The sequence below is a fragment of the Etheostoma cragini genome, chromosome 11 (genome assembly GCF_013103735.1).
Source record: "Etheostoma cragini isolate CJK2018 chromosome 11, CSU_Ecrag_1.0, whole genome shotgun sequence".
Classification (NCBI taxonomy): Eukaryota; Metazoa; Chordata; class Actinopteri; order Perciformes; family Percidae; genus Etheostoma; species Etheostoma cragini.
In genome coordinates, this window is record NC_048417.1 from 13,622,012 (window position 1) to 13,644,343 (window position 22,332).

The window sequence follows — 22,332 nt, forward strand, 5'->3', positions numbered from 1 at the left end:
GCCAATGTCAATTCTAATTTCATTTTAAAATGTGCTGTTCCTGGAACTAATATAGCTTTAGTTCCAGAGGGTCATTTCATTATTAATATTGATGTAAAACTTTTGCTCAGTAGTGTAACTAAATATGTGTTCATGCAGCAGCTATAATGACAGCTAAACAGAGCTAGAATGTCAGTCTGTTGTATATAGTTCTGCCTTTATGTTAGACTGAATAAATCAAATCTGAATAAATCATACAGTACATTAAATGAGTAGTTGGTCTCTAATCCAGTTGTTCCCAAAGGAGAAAAAAACCTTGCTGACCTCTCCCCACGCTGCGTCTTAAAATGAGACTTACTCATTATGGAACCAGATACTAATTACAGAATGTTCATAAGCAATACATTGTTTTTCTTTTTAATCGCAAATACCAATATTTATTATTCGTAATCAATACCACTTTGCTTATCATCATAAACATGCATTAAAAAAGCAGTACATGTGTGCAATTTTATGAGATTAGGAGTGGGATTAGATTTTAATTACATGAATTAACTGAAGCATGGAGCGTCTGATGAACAGCTGTCAGTCTGTTCACCGCACCTGAGAATTCCATACTGAACATAATCAGGACCCACATGCCTAGTCCTCTGGGATATATAGAGCATTACGCTTTCTGCCGAAATCCTTGGATATCTGTTTTGAGATGATCACTTTGACAGTGTGTACATGTCTTTGTGTTGTTAAAAAACTCTTCTGGTTGGATATTCTTTTGGTTGATCAACGTTCTGAGGCAGGCTGTTTTTAACCATTTTGATGTTATTTGTCAGGTTGTCTGCATGAATGTCTTCTTCATCTCTTTTAAATATCAGTCACATGCTGTAGTCATACATATTGTCCCCTGCAGTTTACACCCCTCGTGTCATTAACATTTTTTTGTGTGGACAGGCAGTCACTTGTGATGGAAGTTTTCCTCCTCCACCTTCACAGTATTCACAGTGACAGTTGTGATTGGTTTAAAGTCGTTCTTTGGTGAACTTGTTGACTCTTCCACAGCTGTATTTGTAATCTCTGTGGCACTGGTGTTTACAGGCTGTTACTGTACTCCCCGGAGAGAAAGGTTAATTACCACATTGGAAGTGACCTGCATTGATTCTATCTGCTTATTTCTTTTAATTTAGGTAATTTGTTTCACTTGGTAACTGGAGCCAGTCACAACGTCACTGTTAAATTCAAGCCAGCAACATATCCTCATCTTTGTGAGAAAATGCCCCATGAACGAGTGGAGAGCTTATGGCTTAAAGTCAGACCACACAAATAAAAACATTTTCTGCACACAAGGATGCCAAAGGGTTTGGAATTTTGTGCTTTTAGCACCATGAATTCAAACACTGAATATATAACTCACACCTTTACACTTAGGCAAGATAATACACTTTTCACACCTACTCAGTGAAGCAGGTTAAACCAGTCAGTCTAAATAGGCCAACTCATGTCACCTAATCTGGCGTAGTGAGCCTCCTCCGACCAAAGTTTAAATGTGGTTTAGAGAATACTATTAAAGTGCTCATATTATGCTCATTTTCAGGTTTATAATTGTATTTAGAGGTTATATCATAACAGGTTTACATGGTTTAATTTTCAAAAAACACCACATTTGTGTTGTACTGTACATTGCTGCAGCTCGTGTGTTGAGCTCTCTGTTTTAGCTACAGAGCGAGGCATCTTACTTCTATTCAAGCTTTGTTGGGAGTCGCAAATGCGCAGTAGCTATGTAAGAACTACTAGACAGTCAGAAGCAGAGTATGACGTGGCAGGGTGTCTCACGCTAGCAGCTAGGCGAGCATTAAAATGTGTTACAAAGTGACTCACGTTGTAAACGCACAGAAATAAACGCTAGACTACAATAGAGCTGTTTGGGAACAGTGTTTTCTGTTGGAGATGGTAATTCCCTTTGGATGGACTTTGGGATTTTTCACTCTGTAAACCTTAATGTGCGCAAAAAAGATATATGACACAAAAAGGAAAGGGAAAAAGCCAAAAAGCATAATATGAGCACTTTAAGCAAATTAATTTAATTTAGTGTTATTAATATTTAAAACGGATTTAACAAACTATCACATGATCTGACAAAGGAAGTGAGAGTCAGAGAGTACATGAGTGGGCGAAAGAGAGAGCAAGTGCATTGAAAAAGCAAAAACGTATCCCTGTCTGGCACCTATAGAATATAATTGTATGTATTGAACTATCGTTGCAGGCTTGAGTGTTTGAACGGTGACAGCCACCAATTAACCTGTGGCAGCAGTCTCCTGTTAAATAACCAGTGGTGTAGTAAGTATTAAGATCCTTTATGTAAGTAAAAATTCTAACGACACTGTAGAAATGTAAAACAGTTCTAGCCACTTCTGTATTTATTTTGACTATTTTCTAGTAAGTGATCACTGATTTGTCTAGGATCAGCTTCTCTGCTTCGTTAATCCTGCATTCTGTATCATCACAAATTTATTAGACGGCCTCCAAGAAATAGGGAGACAGAAAGCCGCATGCATCTCATCATCATCTGACATCTGATTCTGCAATCAGAGCTACAGTGGTTTTAAAATCAGAGAGCTTGAACTGTCAGAAGCAGCAACAATTCAATCAAAGGTCTAGGTGTATTTAGTTTGCATTAAATCTGTATTTAACTCCAAATGTGTGGGTGAAGTGGCATTTAGGCACTGCTGTTACATATCACTGCTGTTTAAATGCATCTGTCCTGGATGGGAATTAAGACCTCAAAAAGGTAGAAAAAACACAAAGAGAACAGAGGATTTTAGTTTGACATTACATCACAGATTGAACCGCAAACAGGGTGAAGACAATTATGGCCAGTTGCATTCAACCTTAGTTGGAGGAGGGTCAGTAAGCCAGGTTAGGTGATGTGTGTCTATTCGGATTGGTAAAGAAAAAGGAGCTACACCAGGAGGGTGTTACTTAACAGTAAATCTTGACCTAAAGTTATACAGAAGCTGTGTTCTCTTTAATTAAGGCTTGCCTTTTTTGCGCGCGCAATTTTTCTTAAAAGTGCTCTAAACGATGTTGGGTGACGTTACTTCTTGTTGACGTAAAAAGTATTTTCAAACAAAACTAGACTAGCTTGCCCCTACCCGTCCTCTCCCTCTCCCTTCTGTGCTTCCGTGCAGGAAGCGGTTTTCAGTGAAAAAGTTCTAAATCCCACCGTACACTACCTGCTTGGCACCAAACAGCAGACTGGTAAACATAGTGGAGCATTTAGCAGCTAGAGAGCCATTTTCCTAATGAGTTGGTAGAGACTAAAAACAGAGCTAAAAGAGAGGGAATAATAGACTGGCATTTTATCAGGCCAAAAACATGACTCTGAATGAATGATAATGCTGCTCTGTAATATTTGGATGTCTACGTTCCCCAACTTAAAGTGAGGATATTTCAATGCTGTGTTCACAACTTGGTTCCACTGTCCTCAAGTGTCCAAAGAAAACTAGTTACTTGTGAGGCAATCTACCATAAAATATAGTTCTGATTGTTCCAAAGTCTTTCATGTATGTTGAGAAAGTAATTGATCCCTCCTGTCAGTCTTGTCATGAAGCAAACTACACTGTAAAACATGAAACCATCAAGGTGAAATCCATACAAACAACTTTCCGACTTACAGCTCGTACTGAAAATAGAGTGAATGTCTGAAAAATCAAGACCATTTATCTTGACACAAATTTGAAATGGTGCTTGATAATATTATCTCTCTTACAATAGAATATAATAATATTTGATCACCCTTAAATAAGATATCTTTAGAATTGCCCTTATTTCAGTATTTGGAATAAATATACAACTCACCCCTCCAAGTCATCTATTAATGTAACTGATAAAAACTGATTGAGAGCTTAGGAAATAACATAACATTATATAGTTTACTTCTGGCAGAGTATAGACCCAGCCAGTGCCACCCGTTCATGTAATTTGTCTAAAAGCATAGAATAAATATTGGACATATTGTGCTCCTTCTCAAGGCAGCACCAGGTCAACATTCTGCTCTCGCTCTGTTTAATGTGCAAAGCTTTGTAGCAACAGTAATTTCAAATTTGCCTTATCCCTTACAGTTACATGAAGCAGACTTACTTCCCACCTGTGCATTTATAAATCTACAGAAAGATAGACAGTTTTTGAAGAGAAAGAAAAGATTCCCTCCGGTGAATTTATGAGCAGCAAGGCCTAACATTGTCTTTGCTCAAAGCTGCTCCATTTTCTTTGTTGTTGAGCCTGTCCAGAACATGTAATGTGGATTTTACAAAGCGAAAGAAAGGGTACTGACTGTGGGGAAGGGCTTCTTCAACATGTTCGTGTTGATATTTGTTGAAAAACTCCTGTCAGCATCCATACACTGAAATTCCATGACATCTTCCCAACCCCATTAGTAACACGATCTGCTTGTGAATGGCTCATTATTGGATTATGCGGCTTAGTTTCATTAGCAAGTGCCGTATCAGTGCTGATCTAGTATATGGCTTTTATATTAGTAGCCTTGCATAGTACTATTTAGTGTGCTTTTATCACTCAATTTCAAATATGTAATATTATAATGGAAAGAGAATGGCGATGGATGTGTCATGCTTTATTTTTAAACCCGACTAAGAGACTACACGCTAGCAGATCTCTGAGGCTGTACTTAGGCCCAGCTGTGCTCCGAGCTAAATGATCATGGCTCTAGATAAAGTTAATACACATCCTCCTAAAGGGCACATTGTTGTCTGTGCCAAATCTCATGGTAATCCATCCAATAGTTGTTGAGATACCTCACTCAAAACCACACATTCTGACCTCAGAAAGGTGCTAGAGAGCGAAAAAGTAGGAAAGCATTGTCAGAGGACCAGAGAAAGAGGAAACAGGAGACTGACCGAGTAACGAGTCAGACACAAGTAAACATAGGCGCTGCCAAATCTTCTGAATATAAAATACTAAATATTCTTAAACTATAGGGGGAGCTCTATAGAGAAACCTTCAAGCAAAAAGCGACTGTAATGTAAGCACTGTAATTTGTAAGTATTCCAGTTTATTTGGTGCTGTAATCACAACATTAACAGCCCCGACAGGTTAGGTGGATGGTTGGGCATTAACATATAGGACTTTCAAGCCAGGGAGCGAAGTTCGCTTCCCGGGGAAAACTAAAGCCGTTCCCCCAGGAAATGCGAGTTCCTTAGAAGTGTTTTAATCCAATCCCCAATCTTTTTCCCAATCTTAACTAGTCATTCTGGTGTCTAATCTTAACTTTCGTCACGGCAAAAACGCTCATATTTTCTGGACTAAATCTAACTGTAATGTCCGCCAAAACGACCAGCAGCTTGCGGTGCTTTGTACCCGGCTTAAAGTCTTTTTGGGTAACTGAACCACCAACTACCGCTGATACAACATAGGTCTGTAGCGGAGATCACTGGAGGTTGACAATGAAGAAAATAATTACCCCCCGCTTGTCTGTGGTAGCCATGGAGAAAATTTAGCTCCTAATGTAAATATTTTGTTTTAATTTTTTTTATAACAGAATACATTTTAAATTATAATAATATTTGGTTAGAAAAAATAAGTATTGATGGGCTGAGTTTTCCTTTTTTTTTATTGCTATTAATACTTTAAAAGTGAAAGCTTGTTTTTAACATTATGTGTATGTTCAAGGACTTTTTTGATCAGGACTAAGTGTAACCAAGGAACAACATGCATTTTCTTCGTATCCTTTTTTATATCATTTTATATAGCACCATTAGATGGTTGACTGAACCACAGATGAGCTATGCTTTACAGAATCCAAATTACACTAGAGCCATTTTTCATTCTGTGGAGCTCTTCACAGGCAAAGAGCCATAGATGATCCTGTTCACTTTCCTTATTTGTCCTTGTCTGCTGGAGGTTGCCGCTGGCTGACATAGCCTGTTTTTAAGTGGACATCAATCTCGATGAAGAGGCAGTGGCCCAGAGTAATATTACCATCTCCAATTTTTTTAGCTGTTGTGCAAGACAATGCAAATAAGCATGTCAATAAAATCCAATATTAAACAAAACAAATTTGGATAATGCTAATGTTTCATGTCATTGTGACACTTTTTAGTTTTACATATCATGCAGGCACGGTCTCAGTTGTTTTTTTAAATCCTCAGCTCTGAATAGGACGAGATGCGTCTATTTGCGTAGCTGTGTCGTGATGATAAAAAAGATTCCCTTTGGCTGGCTAGTGGCCTATCTCAGTGCCGCAAAAGTGATGTAGGGAAAATTTGGCTCAGAGTGGCAGCCATGCCACAGCGGACTGGACTTCATGCACTCCTCATAAATGATGGTCATTAATTCTCCATGTAGGTAGAGTTTTTTCCACGTGCGGAGCAGGAGCCCTTCCTCTGGGACAAAGCCATACCCTGGCCTGACTCAACCCAATCAGCACCACTTCTCATTCTCCTGCTCTCTTCTTGCTATCTCTCTCTGTTCCTGTCGCTCCCTGTCTGTTCTCCCTCAGTTATGTATGAAGACAAAGTTCCTGGCTCCCTCTGTTTGTTGAGACGATCTGATAAGTTGCAGAAAAGTCACCATGGTTTCCATCGTCTCTGATGCCAGAGGCACTCTTCTATTCTCTTATTATCAAACATGTGTTGTTCCCAGTTGGCTCTCTTGACCCACATTTTCAGTATTTGCACTTGACAGTTTTTAAGCTTTAACGCTTGAATTGAGATTTTTGTATGTGTTTTTTATCAAGTAAGCAGACATACTACCCGAGGCAGATGAATGAATTTGCATCATAATCAGATTTAACATCAAGCTTTATGGCAATGTCAGGTTCAAATTATTAAAAAAAACAAAACACAAACAAAGCGTTGTGACTTAATTCCAGTTTAGCATCATGAAACACATTAAAGAAGCTATTAGTATAGAATCTTTTTGTTTGAAATTTCTGCTGGTACAGGTGTCATCTACACTAAGACCAAATGCTTAGACAGTGGTGAGATTGAAGTGCTCCTTCAGAAAACAATTTGGCTCCGACATAGTCTGTGTATTAAAATTTCAGTGTCACAGGCTAATAGATGTTACCAAACAGGAGAGCTCTTCAAAGACTCTGACTTTGACACAATTGGAAAGGATATCGAGCCAGAGCTGCGCTAATGTTTCTCAGCTCTTTTCCTCTGCCATTAGCAATCTCAGGACAGGCCTGCTATCAAAGAACTGTGTGATTTGTTTTTGTGTGCAGTATTTGTCTACTATATCCCCTTCAATTGTTTGGCTACCTTATACACAGATTATAAGTTATCTTTTTAACTAAGGCCTATTGTTTTCATATATGTGGTTTTTACACATTGTCGGTCACTGCTTTTTGAACTGTTCTCTGGACTATTATCTGTGCCTTCCTCGCTTGGTAATAAATGGTATTGTTCTCTTATGATGGCTGGGGTGATGGGAGCAGCAAGCCAAACTAAACATCTAAGATATTCTTCAAAAAACAACACTCTTACTTACTGTATTTCAGTGCAGATTAAATAAACTAATGAGGCAGTCACAAGCACATCAGAGGTCATCTTTTCCTTAGTCTCTAAATGCCAGGATGACCTTATTTAGTATGGACATAATTGTAGAGTCATGACAACGGCATAGTGGTGAGGTCTTGTCCTGGGAGGTCTATGGATGGAGAAACCTCTCCTTAAAGACTTTTTAAGTTCTGTCTCCAGATCTGGGACTAGCTCAGTTATGAGTTAGTGGTTAGGTTATGTCCAACTTCCTGTGGCACTCCATTCAACTGGTATATAAAACCTGCGAGCGTGAAAGCACTTTACAACTGTTTCTGTTACATGGCAATATCAATTGATGCACTTTAACCTCTAAAGGTTAACAGTTGCCTAACCACTTTGAGCTACAGTGAATCTGCACCATCACAGCTGGAAATATAATTTTTTTTAACTGAACATTTCTTTTTTAAATGATCAAAGGCATTAAGAGAAAGTGATGAAACCAAATAGAGTCTGTCCAGATGATAATGGTAGGTGTCATTTGTTCAACATGGTCTTCTGGCTAGTGTCTACACGAGGAGAGCCATTGACCTTATAGTATTCATGGCCTGCCCAGATGGAAAAAAAATGCTAGGCTTTCAAAAATTTAATTAAATCAATTACTCATCAGGACTATTTGTTGCATGCAACATAACATTTTGTTGACGTGATTGAGTTAATCTACATAAAAATTGAATTTACCCGAGAACCATTCATGCTTCATAAGCGTGTGGTGGTGGACTGTGATGAGAGGTGAAGGTAATGGACAAGACTGTGGTAATCAGAGGATACAATAGTTTGCTGTTTGAAGCTATGACAGTTGGCAAGTCATTGCCTAAGAAGCTAAGGATTAATTTGTATATTGTTTTCAGTGTATTAAGTATGTAGTCTTTTAAATGTCAGCAAATAGGGAAAAATGCCCATCAGAATTCTTCAGAGCCTAAAGTGATGTCTTCCATGTGCTTGTTTTATCCGACTTAGAGTAAAAATAACCAACGTGATATAAGAAACCAGCACATCTTCAAATTTGAGAATCCGGAACCAATTTTGGTCAATTTGCATAAAAATTTACTTAAACAGTTGGCAATAAATCTTCTTTTGATTAATTGTTTAATTACTGATTAGGTAGGCATAGCATTTTAGCATTTAACAAAATTCAAGTTTGCAATATGGAAATTAAACCTGATTTCTTTAGTTGTCTAAGGAGTCAACTTGCTTCTTCTTCTGTGTAAGCTGATGCGTAAGCAATGCCATTTAAAAAAACACAAGCAACGTGAGAAATCTGATTAGGAAAACACTAACAGCAGTTTGACAACTCATGCATTACATTTTTGAAAGCACTTCAAATACGGAAAACAAGCAAATACAGAAAACCCTTACAAACTAAATGCAAGCAATTACTAGCAGAAAATACACGCAAATGCAAAACACTGCAAATGCACACAACCATACTGATCTGGATCACAGTATCATCAGTGGAATCCTTCTTGCTTGTGTCTCATGATTGTGTTTGCAGTTAACTTCTAAATGTGTTATCAAATGTGTGAATATGTTTTTATTTGCTTGCATTTTCTTAAGTTGCAGTACACTGGGTTATCTCAAGTGCTACTAGTATTGGACCCTGCCACATCATACAAGACAGGAATGTGTCACTGAGCATGTGAATGGGCCCACAAAATACATCTTGTCATGAAAGTTGGACAATTTGTGCTATGTTGAAGGTTATTTTTGTATGCAGGTGCTTGACCAATTAGATACCATTGAAAAGTGTTTCTCCAACTGAATGTGTGTCTGTTTGCATCTCTGTTCTCCTCCCTCCCTCCCTCCCTCCCTCTCAAACCCCACCTTTTTTACCACTATTATTACAGATGCCATGCTGCTGGTGGCACAGAGGCTGGAGGGACCTTTCAACATTGAATCTGTCATGGAGCCTATTGATGTCAAGATTTCAGAAGCCATCATGAATATGCAAGAAAACAGTGCCCAGGTCTCCTATAGGGTATGTCAATTGGGTTTATTCCACCGGAGAACTAAAGCAACACCTCCGGCAGGCTGTTGAAGTCCATCTTGAAGCAAAACTAAGAGGGGATCTTGGGGCTGGGCTGTGTTTAAGGTGTGTAGTACAACACGCTGTTAGTATGTCCAAGTTTAGGTCCTATATTTTAATTATATGTTTCAATTTGGTCAGATAATCTTAGTTCAACTAACAGTAGTTAATGTGTTTCCTGTGTTTTACAGCATTTTTCTTTGCCCACAAAAAAAAAAATGTGGGTGGTTGTGAAGAATTTGTTCTGCCTACGCAGTTTTAGATGCCTGTTCTCATTCAAAGCTAATTGCTGTGTTGGCTTTCCCATGCAACAGATGCAGTTTTTGTTTATCTTTTGAGTATATGTGGTATTTTCCCAAAGGCCCGTAAAAACTTAACTCTGTCATCCTAAATAGCATTGGTCACAACTCCTAGCTGAATTACCTATCTACGTGGTTACCTCAACTTGACAAAAAGCACTGTCACGCTGGTAATGTGGGGAGAATGCTTCACAAGACCTTAACAAAACAGCATGTTTTCCCTATTTTCCGCTTCCCAAGTAATTTAAACCCCTGACAATTGGGTGCCCATGTTTTTGTAATTGCAGGTTTTTCAAGGCTGTGGCCAGCCAAAACCCGCAGGAATGACTAGGTCTACACGTGGTGTTTCGGATGTGTTCAACGCTCGCTTCAGGCCGTACAGCCCAGAGGAGCGGCCTACCACTGCAGCTGGCACAAGTCTAGACAGACTGGTAAGGAGAAAGAGCCAATGCTGCTGTTTTTAGACGAGACACTGCTTCAGTGTAAACATCATTTGTCTTTCTGACTTGACAATGTTGATTAAAGCTGGTGATTTGCCGTCGTAAGCCCATGGGGCCGGAAATTAATTCTTTGTACTCGTCCTCCATTCAGGCCCCTCTATCGATTTGTGTTTGTTAACGAATCAAGAGCTTTACCCTGAGAGGGCAGCGGAAGGTGCGCTGCGCTGCAATCCGTGCCCTTCTCATCTCTGTGTACTTGGAAAACAGAAAAGAAAGGGATGAAAGAAGAGATGGATAGATTTTTTGAGGCTGACCATATCAATTGTTTGCTGGAAAGCACACCTTTATTTGCTATCAGATTAGCTGTATGTTTGTTGGATTGAATCTTGATACATGGATTTCCATCTCAAACAACCTTGAAACCTAAAATGCTGCATCGGGTTAGAGGTTAACACGGAGCTGACACACCAATTCAGCTGAGAGACAGTTCTCATCATGGATTACCTTTGCAGCCACAGTGCCCTTCTTTACTCCCCTCTAGCCCTTTTCAAAGTGAATCTTTTCAAATGGTATCCTAGCTAAGTTCAAGAAACTAGAAACCAAAACAAATATTTTTTTGCATTATTGAGCTATTGAACTGAAAAGGAGAAAATGTATTCATTCAGTTAACTGGAATGGCAGTCTCGCCCACAGTGTTTAAAAACATCCTAAATGAAATGTCTCAAAAGCATTGTGTCAGGTTAATAACAGGTTATCTAGTTAATTAATACATTATTTGAAAAGCAGCCGTTTTTGCCATCTGGCTCTTGGAATCCCACAACAATTAATTAGTTAGTTGTTTTATTCAATGCTAATTATGTTTTTGCGCAACCTAATTCATTCTCCTTATTTTTGATGTCTCATATACAGCAGATGTCTCTATAGCTTTGTATGTCCGTCAACGATTTCTTTCCCCTTCACTGAATTAATTAAGACTTTCTGTTTCCCTGCCTTTATGCTGCAAACCAGAGGATTGTTTGGAATGTGATGCAACACAGTGTAAGGTTCAACATTTATACTCATTTCAACTCCATCTGCAACTGTTTGATGCATTATGACAGAGACATTATAAAATTGTGTGGTTGGGGATACATATTGTGTTCTAAGCATTAGACATTTACAGCAAACAAGCATTGTTAACTGTAAATCCCGGTAGTATGTGGCACTTGGTGTGCTAAGTATCAGACAGGTTCTTATTTCCATTTTAGATGGGAGACAGCGCCACCTAGTCGCATATGATTTCCTATTCTGTGTTTAATTAATCTACTGCCGCTGTGGTCAGTGTTGGGCAAGTTACTTTTAAAAGTAATTAGTTATAGTTACTAGTTACCGCTTCCAGAAAGTAACTAAATTAGGTACTCAGTTACAAATTATAAAAGTAACTTGTTACTTCAGAAAGTAACTATTATACTAGTAAATTTTTAAATGCTCAAATGTGACCCTACCTCCACCCCTCTTTAATGGTATTTAAAACGCATGTTCATGTTCAATTATTTATGATGAATCTGAATATTATAATGAAACGGACACGTAAGACAATACATTAACAGAACCAATGTACACACATGTAAACTCTTTTGATGTTGCGGTCGGACAAAATGAGACAAGTCTTCAATCGCATGCCGTGTATGTAGATATTATGTCTAGTGGATCAATACAAGTAACACAATAGATGTTATGGAACTTTTGATATTTATTGCCCGTCAACAGACCACAACTGTGCAAAATTAAATAATGCGTGTTAAGCAATATAGCAAAAATAAATAACAAATATATACACTCTTTGTAGTGCAAATAACGTAAGTGGCCTGATGTTTATACTTTTGTGCTGGTGTGTACGTTGAGTCGCCGTGGATGTCTGTGTGTGTGTGTGTGCGTGCGTGTGTGTGTTTGTGTGCGTGTGTGTCTTTGGAGCAAATAGCCACTCTAGAGTCATAGTGCCTATGTTTTCTGACCACGGTTGGAAATCTTTAGCAGGGAAATGTTCACCTCTCCTTGATTTCATAACGCCATACCTGTCTCTCGTTGACTGACTTGCTTGTTTTGTTCGTTGTGTGTCCGACTATGTCTGCTTTCGAACACTCGCTCAACTGTACCTCTGATTGGCTTACTAAAAAATGTTACTCAACCTCAGCCAATCTTCAGCATTTATGCACTTCTCTCGTGCACGGCCCACTAACCAAGGAAGAAAAAAAAAGTAATTGCCTCTCGGTTCAGAAATCAAGTTGGTCTGATGAAAAAAACGGCTTTAATTTTTCGGCAGTAACATTAATGGTGTTATTAAGATGGGTAGAGTAATCAATTAGATTACTCGTTACTGAAAAAAGTAACGCAGTTAGTAACACAGTTATTCCCATCACTGGCTGTGGTGTTTTATAACATCAGGGTATCAGCTGCTGAACATGGCATTTTACTGTAGAGTTACTAACACCATAGAGATTTTCAACACATGCCATGGTGTCCTCAGCTAGTGAGGATTCCTCTCTGGGGATCCAACACAAACCTTTGTCAACCACCCCCTCTATTCTAGAGACATCCCACCAAACCCTCATTGCAACAGTTAATAGAGTCAACTCCTCAGGGAAGACAACCAATCAGCAGGTGACCTGCTCCGTCAGAACTGGCAGAGGGGAGAGCTGTAAAGTGGGGGACCGTACAGGGAAGTAGGGGCTCCAGACTGCTCATGAATAACCGGGCACTAAGCCTGCTTGGGGAATCTCACAAGATGGAGCTAAGTGACAGAAGCTTATTTTTAACATGTGATAACTATACCAGTGTACTTAAACTTATTATTATTATTATTATTATTATTATTATTATGGTATTATTGCTAGATTTTGGGGGCTTATGCCTTTAATTAAAATGAAAGCTGGGAAAGGGGGGAGAAACAGAGGAGCCGTCGTTCAACAAAGGGCCGCCGGGTGGAATTAAACCCGACTGCTGTGGTACGATGATATAACCTCCAACTTAAAATTGCCACACTCTAAAAATGCATTGTTAATAACTAATACATGATAACATCAAAGTTGTAAAGAGAAATAAAAAATTGCCAACAGCTGGTGACAGCTGTTTAGTCTCCCTGGATTTTTCTTATAATGAAATTTTATAATGTTTTGTGAAACAAATTAATAAATAAATAAAATCATGTCAAAAAGCCTTGATAGTCCAAGCTGCTGCATGACACAAACCAAAACTTTGTGCATTGTATTTATTTTAAGTCTTTATTAGCTGCTGAAATGTCCCTCCTCTGTGTTTGACAGAATTTAAAGGTTTAATTTAGACAAATATAGCACACTTTAGACAGTCAAAACTTTTTAAAACTGATAATTGTGTTATACGAGTACTATAACAGTAGTTTCATCTCATAAATAAAAACTGACTGCTGAGTGCTTGTGTAACATAGTTTGGGGTTACAGTCAATGAAACAGCCACAGTGGTAAAGTATAAGTCAGCATTTAGTGTTCTTAACTAAAGGTGGAAAAAGTTATATTCAGACATTGAGACATAACCTTTATCATTGTGATGAGTCATGTTGGGGGAATATTGAACTAAATGGTTTTCTTAGCTGACATTGCATTACATTGGTCAAGGTTATATGTTTTAGAAACCACAAACATTAGCTGTTAAGTTACTCCTGCAGCTTAAATCCAACAGTGGTTGTTAACATATAGCAAGCAGGCAAATGCATTGCAAGAACAAGTAGACATATGTCTTAAAAAGCATCAATGCCCTGGATATATACATTTCTTGTTGGATGTATTTCTATTGGGGTCCTACAGTTACCATCAATGCCTCTTACAGCCTCTATACTGGCAAGAAGAAAATATGCCACTCTTGATCTTGCCGCATATAGACGCATCAACACTGACTGTTGAGGTAGCTAGTTTGCATGAGACAATCTTATTAAAGGACATTTCCACCATAGCGAATACAACTGAACAAATGGAAGAAGTACCTTTTAAAACAAAGATGTCTTTAAGAGAAAAAACAGCATTTGCATTTGTTAGAGACGGTGTCAGGCAGCACATAACTAATACAGCCATGCTGTGGTGAAGACTGCAGCAGGATGTGATCTTCACTTTAACATTAGCTTATTAAGAACAGACGTGTTATGTACTCATCACAAGCCACTCATTATATATACCGTATATAATTAAAAGTGTCAGGAGGATGGTTTAACTGGTTGCTATATGCAAATAGTTCATGAGTTTGCATTAGGAAGCATGCTTTTATTGGTTTGGTGTATATATAGCAGCAGGTTTTACATGTATTTATTTCCCCTTATCATTGTATCTCTGTGGTTCTTCAGAGAAGGTGGTGGTCAGTGGGAGGCTTGTATGAGAAGAAATGTATTAGCCATTGTTATTTATTAATTATGTTCCTGCTTCATTTCTTCAATATGACAAGGCTGCAGTACCCCAATAGGTTTTTGAAATGGTTTTGGGTTTTGAACAAATAGATGTCAATCTGTAACTGCTATGGTCGGAAGGTTTGGCCATGATTTTCTATTCTTTTATTATATCCAGCATTAACAAAACAGAAGTTTTAAATGCAGGTTTCTTCTAGTTCTCTCTTGGATGCCTGGTACATCTGAGAAATATCACATATATGTGATAAAGTTATAATGACTTCTTTCTAGCTGATGCTTTTTGTCAGTATGTATGTCTTAATTAAAACTGCTGCCAAAAACTGATGCTCGGAAATTGTACACAGGAGTTATTGTCATGTAGCTGCTGCCTCCTGTCATCATTAATATGGCAACAATTATGTGTATCAGGAACATGACTGGGTTCTCTGTGAGAGGATATCTTTGTTGTCCCACACACTGTCCTCCTTTACATTCTGGCTAGGGCTGGCCGATAAAGAGAAAATCAAATATCACGATATTCTTGACCAAATACCTCAATGTTGATATTGTGACAATATTGTTGGGTTGACTACTGGTACAAAATGTTATTTACACAATGAGATTTTTGATGAATAGAAGTTATTTAATGACTTAGTGGGTAAAGGTAAATAATAGAAGAGCTATAACCATTTGGTAAGTTTAGAAAATTATATCAATTTACTGAAATGCAGCCTTTAAAACCAGGAAAAGACAACACTTACCATATAACGATATTATGATGTTTCCAAAATCTAAGACGATATCTAGTCTCATATCGCAATATCAATAAAATATTGATTTATTTCCCAGCCCCTCTTGTTGGCACAAGATAACTACCTACAACACTGACACTACTCAGCCTTGTAAAAAATTAAAATTGTTTATGTTGTCCTTTGATAAAAAGTTCTTATCTGGTAAGTTTGTAAGACAAAGAAAGTGCAAGGAATGGCAGGGAGAGCCTGCATTCATTTCTTTTGCTGGCTATAGAGAAGCCTGAAGGAGCTGGCCCACCTCCAGCTCAATGAGCCATGACTGTTTAATTGCCTGACATTCTGTCAGAGCACACGCCCTCAAAGCTCTGAGAGAAATGGAGATTTGAAAGTCCAAAGAGGGGATAAAGGCACAACAGACTGTCAGGCTCAGAGGCGCATTATAGATAAGAGGTGGAGCTTTTAATTTGACATTTGTAACAAGTTTGGTGCAATTCAATTTAGTGTAGTTTTATTGCTCCTTTTTTGTCTCCCTTGTGTAATAGATGGTTCACATTCTATCAGTATGCCACTATAAACAATAGGGGCAAGACAAAAACAAGACTAGACTGTAGAAAGAGTCTGTAGGGAACAATATCCGTCAAAAAAGGATTCTTTGATCCATAACTGTTAATAGCATTGGAGCCTCTTTTTACATAGCTTTCACATGATTTTTCTTGAAAGTCAATCAGATGTACCTTATTTTAATGATGATATTTTAAAGACCTCAGCTATAGGCTTATTCATGTACATGCTTTTCTGTGATTATTGAAAAATGAAACCCAAGTCATCCAATACCAGCTCCAACATCCTTGATGGGTTCAGAAAGCCTTCATTAGGCTCAGTCAGTTTGTTTATGTGTATGCCTAGACTTGTTGGGCTTTTATAGAACTTCAAGGAAAAATATCTGGAATGTCTGGAAGAAGGGTTGCAGGATTATGGCCGAAATGATAATCACGATTATTTTGATCAAAATTTTGATCACGATTATTTTCACGATTGTTTGTTGATTTTAACCCAAGCAAATTTTATCGTCACATAAGCTATTTATAACTGCGAGAGGGAGTGTGATGGACGCTACTCACAGAGAGACGGCTGTCTCATTATGTACGGGTACAGCACGGGTTGAATATTTGTAGTGCTGTGTGGCGGGGCTGCGCAGAGAGAGAGTAGAGGAGAAATCCAACACAGGTACGGCTTTACAGACAAAATGGGTCATGTAACGCAAAAATTAAACCATATCCATATAAACAGCATTGCAGCGGATGCGAGGACATTAGCCCCGGTGCGTCCTAGAGCAGCTAACAGCTAATAGACGCTAACTAGCACCAACTAGCACTGGTCACTGCTGTTGTCTGAAAAACAACACAAAGGGGACAAAATTTTGCGTTTACTGGTAAACTGGTAAACCTTGCGACCGACGTATACCCGACTGCTATCTGTTGAGTTTTCCTCCGGTTACTCTGTCCTCTGTGACTGTCTACATCTAGAAACTAAGCTGCACAGGGTGCAGTGAACAACTCTGACTGGCACACGATCTGCCAGGGGTTACGGAGCGGTAGATGGTCTATGCAAAAAAAACGGAGCGTTCTACGAAATGACGCTTTAAAAAAAATAATCGCTCTATCAAGCAAATTTGATCGTGGGAAGTCAAAATCGTGATCACGATTGAAATTTGATTAATTGTGTTGCCCTATCTGAAAGTTTTAAAAGCACAGAATTAAGTTGTGTGTACTGGTACACGAAGAAAACTATTCTCACTTAAATAAAACAAGGTATTCTTGCAACTTTCCAGGAAATGAGACAAAACGGAAGAAAATACAATTGAGGTTCTATTTCCTTTTATCGATTAAGTACCATGTAGTCCGTTTTTGCATTCCAAAGGTTGCCAAAAAGGATTGTCACCAAAATGTCAGTATTTTCTTAAATCCCCTTTTTTCTGCTTCTCAATATTCAAACATGATATTTTGTTTTTTTGTGCACCCAAATATTATTGAAGCTTGATGGTTGAATGACTAGTAAGCTAAAATTGTTAAAAAATGATAGCTCCTTTTTCTGTGCAGATATAATTTATCCCGGACCTTCTCTTTTTCTTCTCTCCCTTTCTGTCTCACCCTTTAACGTATTTTGTACTGTTGGCTTGAGTAAACATTTTTGAAACCAAAGTCAACAATTAAGAGTGGCTATCTTGCATTCGTTCAGCCACAAACCATAATATTAGTCTTAACTTGTCACAGCAATACAAACAGAAAAACAGTTTACCTAATATATAGGAAATAGTCTGCATGGAAATGGCTTGACACAGTGGTTTCCAACCTGGGGTCAAAACCTAAATATGAGGGGTAACACGAGGATTAACAATGTAAAACGAAAATGGTGTGTTTGTTTTCCTTGGGAAATACTTACTGCACATTTTTACTTTTCCTGGCCTCTGATAATCATTCAAAGAAAACAGTAAGAACTGCTGACTCTTTTTGAAACTGGTACGTGCTGAAATCTGATCAGCCAAACTAGTCATGTCGTCACAAATCCTTCTCTCACGTACATGTCTTAAACACAGATTTAAGGTGAGCAGAGAACCTTTCCCTCTTTTAGCAGATGAATGTGAAAACAGCCGTCTGAAGTCCGGCTCTGCACATAATGCACATCATTCTGCACAGTGAAGGTCAAACATCAGTGTGAGCTAAATGTATTGTTGGACTTCTTTAGAAAATAATCAAACGCCACCTCCTACTGCGACATTAGATCAAGGACAGTTTGTCGAATGTTATATGTTCAGGTTTGCTGGACGCCTTATCGTGCCAATGTGCATGTCAGTAGTTGGTTCAAGTCCGAAAGAGTCGATCACTCCTTTCCTCTTGGCTATAGCCCTCTCAGTAAAAAATGGTGGCAGCATTTTGGATCAATGCTTAGAATTTCTTATCTGTCTTACAGCAAGAAGGTTTTGCACTTTAATCTTAGTTTTTCCCATGTTTGCTTCTGTTTTTTTATTTTTCTTGGGGTATTTTCCTTTCACCATGGCATGCAGGTCAATAAAATGCCGTTAGGTGTGACTGTGTGATTGTCTGTCTCTGTTTGTTAGCATTCCAGCAAGACATCTGCCCAGGAGTTTTCATTGTTTTGTTTCTAAACTTCCATGACTCTGACTAGGGTTAAGCATGTAAAGAGTGTGAAATAAAAGGTGCAAAAAGGTAGATTCTTTTCTAATACGTGATAGTAATCTGAATGGATTGACCAGTCTGTCAATCTGTTTACTGAATCTTGTGAAATCACTTTTAGTTTCTGCTCACATTCATGTTTGGATAAATTATTCACTCATACGCTTAGTACATGGGTAACGTGCAATAGTATAACATTAAGTAAAACTGAATATTCATGCACACAAACTTTTTTGCTATGTTCAGTTGGGAACACTGAGTAAAACATCTGTGTGTGGTTTGTGAAGTCAGAAGCACAACCACTCCTTTCCCAAAATCCTGACCCTGGCATTATATTTCTGCCGTCCAGGAAGAAATGTCAAGCAACGGAAACATTCTTGTTTTGGATACAGCTTAATGGAAGCAAAGTGGGCCTATCCACAGCTCTTTTCTCTGAGTTTTTGTACCTACTGACTCTTGCCCAAGCTATGCAATTATGGAAATACCACAGATTCTAACATAACTTTTTCTAAGACCACAAAAACTAAATAGTCTAAAAGTGCATATGTAGCATGATAGTTCAGGGCATTTTTTGACCGTAAATTTAACAATTTCCCTGGTAAAGGATGGCACTCAAGCATAAATATTTGACTGTAAAATGACAACTTGACGAATTTCAAATATACCGTTAAATGTTAATCACCCCTTCAGCAAAAACCTTGTTAAAGGAACCTGAACCCAAGCAGGTTTTTAAATTAATTATTACTAGAGAAATGTGAAAACAAACTATGTATTGAAAAAGATTCATTAGTGACTGTATATTGTATATTATGGAAGGTCAGTGAACTCTAAAATTGATCAGTTCCCTTGTCAAGCTAACTACATGTGCCGTACACAATAGTCATGCTTTTAATAGCGATGGTCTTTGTGATGAATTTTTAAACCGAAAGACCAAAACACAAAGCTTACCAGTCAAACAGCTGTGTCTACTGTTGGTGAAGTTTGAGAGAAAGTAACTTCCAGTTCCAATAATGCTACGCTAGTCTGACTCTTTTGGTGTAATATATATATATGTGGTGTAAAGCCACAGCTTTACACGGCAACGTGGCAACTTTCTATATTTCACAATAGGCAGATTCTTAAAGGTACTGGCATATTGTATGTGCATCTCTGTTCCCACATAGCAGTTATGGTACTGTATGTTCTCTTTTTCAATTATTTACATTAGCGTCTGAAAACATTCGACATGCTGAAGCAGTACCTACTTAGTATATCTCAGGATCCATCACTCACATGCTTTTTAAGGAACATTTTAAAGCTTGTTGTTAGGTTAGCTGCTTGTTGCCAGTTAAAGAAGGGTGGAGGTGATGTGGGATAGGGTTGAATGCTTGGAATTGAGGTTGTGGGATTTCCCAGGAATTCTCGTATAAATATGGCTCTATTTCCATGGGGAAATACATGTGGGAACCCTGGATTTTTAACGTTTAGTGATTTTATACAATCAAAATTTGGGTCCTGAGCTCCAATAGAACTGTTGGGATGTTTTAATTTTCTGCAGAAAATCAGAACTCAGTTGTTTTCTTCACCTTCATTTAAGTTTACTCTTCAAACAATTTGCTGTTCTATTACCACATAAACTAAAACATATGGAAGAAAAACATCAAATTACAATAACATTAATACAGTATTATAAATTTCACTCAGCTCCAGGGTTAGGATCTTATATCATTTACGGCAAGCAATCCCGGAAAAAGAGTTGGGAAGAAATAATTCCGTCAGTACCACTGTTGACCTATCTTTCAGCAAGGCACCTATAACATCCAACTGCTCCAGTGGAGCTGCTCAGTTACCATTAGATCAGACGGTCATTGTACATAACAGCCTCCAGTTGTCGTTGATTGTCAATGTGTAAGTGTGGAGAAGGACATTAATTGAAAAGAAAATTCCACCTCATAAAATCTAGAAAAGGTTTTGAAAAAGGCCAGTTTGTGTGGGTGAGTGAAACCATGCAGGCAAGTCTCTTTTCTTGCACACTAAAGAGCGACAGAACACTTTGTTTTTGAATGGACCTCCGGGATCTGTACTGTATTTAAACTCACTTAACATGACCAGTAACAACAGTAACCACATATCCCCATGTTCACCACACAGGAGCGGACGGATTCCAGGAGGAACACTTCATGATATGTTCATAAATGTATCACACATTACAACAAAAAGCCAGACAATTGTGGCTGTGTGGCCTGATGCATGACTGAAAAGAATCACCTTCTGATAGGGAGAGAAAGGAGCTGTGTGTGCAGATGAATAGAAAGCAGAGCTCTCCCTCATTACACAGCCATCACTTTGTGTCAGGTGTAAGGGCATAATTAAATTATGCATCTGACGAAAATGCAAGGAGACGTATGCCATAGCGACACATCTCCATCAGACTACATGGGGTTGCAGCCTTCCAGTACACCAACGCTTCACGACATTGGCCCTGTAGTGAGATAAAGACAGCACACAAGCTGTATTAAAACAAAATGTGCAACAACCATAGAATAGCTATCAGCCACAGTTCATTCACAAGGCAGTATACTGTAATTAACGTTGTCATAGAAAGCTGTGGCCTCACTAGTGTAACTCATAGGCTCTATTAGAAATCATAAGAGAAGATATACAAATTAATATCAAGTCACCAGTATGAACATTTGAACCCAGTATATTCCAAACAAGTCTCATGGCAGTATGGGAAATGGTGATGTTATTTCATCTAGTGATCTTTTTCTATTGAATCTTTTTTTTTTGGGGTGGTGAGCACGAATTTTAAACTAATGTATTTCAATGAAAAGCATCTTTACTGATAACAGCAAGATTGGGGTTGTGAGTAGTATTGAAAAGCCAAACATCCGCATGAGGAGGTTGGTTGGGGCGGTGAATGGGACAAACAACACAGGAATTTCACCACGGAGAGGGGGGATTGCGTCCCGGGTGTGGCTGTTCCTTTTTGTGTTCTTCTTCTCCTAACCACAATCACCCCTGTTGTAGTCGCCGTCTCCTGCATGTTACGGTTCCTCTCCCTGTTGTTCTTTTCCTAACCACAACTGTCCCGTTGGTGTAGCTCATCCCGCGCGTCTGTTTCTTTGTTGTCGATGGCGTGTGGCGTCTCATTTAGCCATTGTTGTTGCAGGAGACGCGGATCGGATGCTGTTGTCCCCTGAGCGGGCTGCCGCAGCCCAGTCTCATGGAAGTTTGTGAAATGGTCATGTTCCCGTTGTGACAAGTAGGAAATAAACAAGAAAATCGTGTCCCCTGTCGACGAATCAGTAGATCAAAATAACGTGACCATTTCACAAACTGTCACAAACATTTTAAGCCACACATATAAACCTTGAAGGGAATGGAATTTGTTGTTTTGTCTGAAGTCAAGACTGTTCTAATCTATGTCATATTTAGGTTTGACCCACCCTCTAGATTGTAGACCTTTATCTGCCTACGAAAACAAACAGATGGAAACACTTGTGATTGGAGTTCCGAAGTTGCATGCATTTGTGTTTGAGAGTTTAAAAAATTCAGGGCGTCTGGGTAGTTCACCTGGTAGAGCGGGCACCAATATACAGAGGTTTACTCCTTGATGTAGTGACTCCGGGTTTGACTCCAACCTGTGGCCCTTTGCTGCATGTCATTGCCCCTCTGTCCCCCTTCATGTATTCTGCTGTACCTTACAAATACTAGCCTAAAATG

The 22,332-nt window shown here is 38.6% G+C and overlaps 1 protein-coding gene across 1 annotated transcript in view; it reads left to right on the top strand.

Annotated features, from left to right (window-relative positions):
• LOC117952781 (glypican-6-like) overlaps positions 1 to 22,332 on the top strand; it is an 82,662-nt gene that overhangs the window by 44,360 nt on the left and 15,970 nt on the right. Inside the window, exons 5-6 of the mRNA XM_034885308.1 lie at positions 9,377 to 9,507; positions 10,142 to 10,285. Of these exons, the coding sequence (XP_034741199.1) occupies positions 9,377 to 9,507; positions 10,142 to 10,285 (275 nt within the window). The remainder of the gene's footprint in view (positions 1 to 9,376; positions 9,508 to 10,141; positions 10,286 to 22,332) is intronic.